The 5000-nt window shown below is 37.3% G+C and overlaps 1 protein-coding gene across 1 annotated transcript in view; it reads left to right on the plus strand.

Moving 5' to 3' along the window:
- The first annotated feature begins 3490 nt into the window (after positions 1-3490).
- The window catches only part of LOC136827647 (uncharacterized), a 2102-nt gene continuing 592 nt past the window's right edge, over positions 3491-5000 (plus strand). Inside the window, exons 1-2 of the mRNA XM_067085120.1 lie at positions 3491-3518; positions 4859-5000. The exon at positions 4859-5000 is cut by the window's right edge and continues 592 nt beyond it. Of these exons, the coding sequence (XP_066941221.1) occupies positions 3510-3518; positions 4859-5000 (151 nt within the window). The 5' untranslated portion in view covers positions 3491-3509. The remainder of the gene's footprint in view (positions 3519-4858) is intronic.

Genomic DNA, 5000 nt, shown 5'->3' on the forward strand with positions numbered 1-5000 from the left:
CCTGCACCCTGCCACGGCGCCCCCCACCCCCCCCCCCCTTCTCCTACTGTTGCCACTGTTGCAGTCTGCAGCAACAATATGCTACAGAGAGAGAGAGAGAGAGAGAGAGAGAGAGAGAGAGAGAGAGAAAGAGAGAGAGAGATAGAAGGAAGGGGGGGAGAGAGAGAGAGACAGAGAGAGAGAGAGAGAAGAGAGATACATTCACAGACAGAAGGGAGAGAGAGAGAGAGAGAGAGAGAGAGAGAGAGAGAGAGATACATTCACACACAGAAGAGAGAGAGAGAGAGAGAGAGAGAGAGAGAGAGAGAGAGATTCACACACAGAAGGGAGAGGAGAGAGAAAAGAGAAAATGAGAGAGAGAGAGAGAGAGAGAGAGGTTCACACACAGAAGGGAGAGAGAGAGAGAGACATAATACATTCACACACAGAAGGGAGAGGAGAGAGAGAGAGAGAGAGAGAGAGAGAGAGAGAGAGAGAGAAAGAGAGAGAGAGAGAGACATAATACATTCACACACAGAAGGGAGAGGAGAGAGAGAGAGAGAGAGAGAGAGAGAGAGAGAGAGAGAGATTTCAACAACAAACATTTTTTTATAGAGCTACACTACTCAAGAACCAGGTCAGTGTAGGTCAGATCCTATGTCTAATTCTCCCAGCTGACAAATATTAAATTGACAAAAGATCAGTCTACAAAATCATTTTAACTCTATTTTTGTAGTTGATTTATCTCCTGTAATTTTTTTTCTATCATAAAAAAAACTTGTAAAAGGATTTTTTTGTATAAAAAAACTAAACTTGTAAATGGAGGTTTTTCGGCAAAAGTAAGACCTTAGTTTTAATTTTTTATGGTAATTTTTTCTGTGGAAAGGAGCTGGAAAAAATATGTAGACTTTCAGGTCAAGAACTCTATATTTCTCCTCCTATGTACACGTTTTAAACATAGTGTAGTCCTATGCTCAAGAACTTTGTATATCAACTATGTACAGGTTTTAAACATATTATACTCCTCTGTTCAAGAACTTTATATATCTCTACGTACACTTTTTAAACACAGAAGTCCTATGTTCAAAAACTTTATATCTCTCCTATGTACACGTTTCAAACATATTGCAGTCCTATGCTCAACAATTTTATATCTCTCCCTACGTACACGTTTTAAACATATGTTAGTCCTGTGAGCAAGAATTTTGTAACCCTCCTACGTACACTTTTTTAAACACTTTTTGTCCTATGTTCAAGTAAATGTATATATCTCCTACGTACACGTTTTAAACATATTGCAGACCTATGCTCAAGAACTTTAAATCTCTCTCTATGTACAGGGTTTTAATATTTTGTTGCCCTAGGTTCAAAAACTCTGTATTTCTCCTACGTACACTTTTTATAGACACTGTAGTCCTATGCTCAAGAATTTTAAATCTCTCCTACGTAAATTTTTTAAACGTAGTGTAGTCCTATGCTCAAGAACTTTGAATTTCTCCTACGTACACTTTTTAAATATAGTGTAGTCCTATGCTCAACAACTTTGTATTTCTCCTACGTACATTTTTTAAACATACTGAAGTCCTATGCTCAAGAACTCTTCTCCTACGTACACTTTTTATAAACACTGCAGTCCTATGCTCACGAATTTTAAATCTCTCCTACGTACATTTTTTAAACATACTGTAGTCCTATGCTCATGAATTTTAAATCTCTCCTACGTACATGTTTTAAACATATCATAGTCCTATGCTCAAGAATTTTGTATTTCTCCTACGTACATGTTTTAAAAACGTTGTAGTCCTATGCTCAAGAACTTTGTTTTTCTCCTAAGTACATTTTTAAAACATACTGTAGTCCTGTGCTCAAGAATTTTGTATTTCTCCTACGTACATTTTTAAACATATTGTAGTCCTATGCTCAAGAATTTTAAACCTCTCCTACGTACATTTTTTTAAACATACTGTAGTCCTATGCTCATGGATTTTATAATCTCTCCTACGTGCATTATTTTAAACACATACTGTACTCCTATGCTCAAGAACTTTGTATCTCTCCTACGTGCACTTTTCAAACATATCGTAAGCCTATGCTCAAGAACGTTATGCATCTCTATGTGCACGTTTCAAACACATTCCAGTTTCCAGAATATACGTAGAACAACGACAAGACAATGGATTCATGAAACCTCTCATGTCGAACAACCGATCTCTCATGAACACCAGTTCAAATTACCCATCTACAGGACTGAAATATCAAATATTTTCATTTTTATGAAACCTCTGAAGGCACCACTGAGAAATTATCCGGAATTACTCTCGAAGTTTGTGCGAGAAAGATTACCAGTTATTTCCTGCGATTGACGCAGGGAAAAATTCGTTTCAACAAGATAATCTTCCAGTAATTTTCAGCTCGGTTTGCGAAAAGCTTTTTTGGCTTGGCTTATTCCTTTCAGGCTTCAAGGCTGGGTCAGATGAAAGCATTTGGGATCTTTTTATGAGCACGAGTCGACACCCCGTGATTTGGTGAAGTTACAGAATGATAAGTTTGATCAATTGTAGTTATATGAATAGTTATGTTAATATTCAAAGTATGAATACCAAAATTCCATTTCGTAGACTATAATTATTGCCAATTCTGAAAGTCTTTTCAAAATGTTTGGCAGTGAGAGACAGAAAATCACAGAATGTGGAAAGTTTCAGAATTATCAGTTTGATAAATTGTACTGATATGAATTGCTATAATATATATATATATATATATATATATATATATATATATATATATATATATATATATATATATATATATATATATATATATATATATATATATATATTATATATATATATATATACATATACATATACATATATACAGTATATATGTGTGTATAAATATATCTTGAAGTATGAAACAGGTAATGATAAATTTGATAAATTATTGTGATAAGATTCGTTATATCTATATGCAAAATATACAAGTCCCTACTACATAAAGCTTCTATTACGTAAAATCTATAATTATTGCCAGATCTGAGAATCTAAAATATAATATATCTTGACTTAGCAAAAGAGTTAGCTAAGAAAATCCCAAAAATTACTTTTAATTCTAAAAAAATTTTAAATAAATCATTGGAAGGTAAATTTTGTACAGTGAGAATGATTAATAAGCAACATTAAAACCAGAATTTCCACCCATCTGAAATTCAGAAAGACCCCTTCACTCAGTCAGTCACGAAGAATGAATGAATGAGAGCCATTCATAAAAAAAAATTAAAGACACGCCATTTCACATCCATTCATGACCCCCAGTGATAGGAACATATTGAAGATCCTCTCTCTCTCTCTCTCTCTCTCTCTCTCTCTCTCTCTCTCTCAATCTTTTTTTTTTGGGGAGGGGGTCACAGGGGAGGAATGGGGGTTGCAGGGGGCGGGGAGGGGGATGATAGCTGAACGAGTATAGGCCGTATATAAGAGAACATGCAAGACTATTCCCACCAGTTGAGCTTAACAAGGGTTACAAGCAACATGCGGCTCGTAAGTAAAGCCGTTGGTGGGAACCTTTCCAGAATTAGTTTTTTCTTTCTATTTATGGAGACGTTACGGAACCTGATTTACGATCCGGAATTGGATCCAGTGCGTGGAAGGATCCATGGAAAACCAGATATGATTTTTGGAAATTTTTTTCTGGGACTGGTTCCAGTTTTATTCGATAGAATTAGGAATGAACTGGAATCAAATTTCAAAAAAGGGTCATTTTTAGTTGAAGGATTTTGTAGGTTCCATACATAAGCTTAGGAATTGATAGATAGATAGATAGATAGGTAGACAGATAGATAGACAGATAGATAGATAGATAGATAGATAGATAGATAGATAGATAGATAGAAAGGAAGGAAGGTAGGTAGGTAGACAGATAGATAGATAAATAGATATGTCTAAATTGTACCCCAATTCTGTCTCTTTCCGGAGAGACATCTATCACTTAATATCTCAATATCAGTTTCTTTTTCAGATATTTGTCATACTAAACGCTTTTCCAGACACCTGTCACTGAAAACCATATCTCAATAACTGCCTCTTTTCAAGAGCTTTGTCACTCCATGTCACAATACCTGTCTGTTTTTCAGATCTCTGTCTCTCAGTACCTGTCCGTTTTCCAAACCTCTGTCAGTCTACAGTGCATCTCATCTCTTTTCCAGACCCCTGTCAGTCTAGATTGTTTTCCAGACCCCTGTCAGTCTAACTTCTTTTCCACACCCCTGTCAGTCAAAATTGCATCTCATCTCTTTTCCAGACCCCTGTCAGTCGAAACGGTACATCAACACCCGTCTCTTACAAATATCTGTCACACAAAACATTTCCCATATACCAGTCTCTTCCAGACCTGTGTCTTTTAACAGTACCTCATTACCTGTCCCTTTTCCAGACCCCTGTCGGTCTAAACACTACCTCAACACCCGTCTTTCTTTTCCAGACGTCTGTCATACTAAACACCTTTCCAGACATCTGTCACTTTATACTGTATCTCAAAGACCTGTCTCCTTTCCAGACCCTTGTCAGTCTAAACAGTACTGTACATCAACACCCGCCTCTTACAAATATCTGTCACACTAAAAACTTTTCCAGATACCTGTCTCTTCCAGACCTGTGTGTGTCTCTCAACAGCTCCTCAACTCCAGTCTCTTTTCCAGACCCCTGTCATTCTAAGCAGTACCTCAACACCCGTCTCTCACAAATATCTGTCACACTAAACACTTTTCCAGATACCTGTCTCTTCCAGACCTCTGTGTCTCTCAACAGCTCCTCAACTCCAGTCTCTTTTCCAGACCCCTGTCATTCTAAGCAGTACCTCGACACCCGTCTCTCTTTTCCAGATATCCATCACCATCCTCCTGGTTCTGTCCATCGGAGCCTCCGAAGCCAAGAAGTTCAAGTCCGGTGGTTTTGGAGGCGGAGGTTTTGGAGGAGGCGGCATCATCGCCCAGCCCATATTCCAGCCGATCCCAATCATCCACC

This window comes from Macrobrachium rosenbergii, chromosome 42, assembly GCF_040412425.1.
Source record: "Macrobrachium rosenbergii isolate ZJJX-2024 chromosome 42, ASM4041242v1, whole genome shotgun sequence".
NCBI lineage: Eukaryota > Metazoa > Arthropoda > Malacostraca > Decapoda > Palaemonidae > Macrobrachium > Macrobrachium rosenbergii.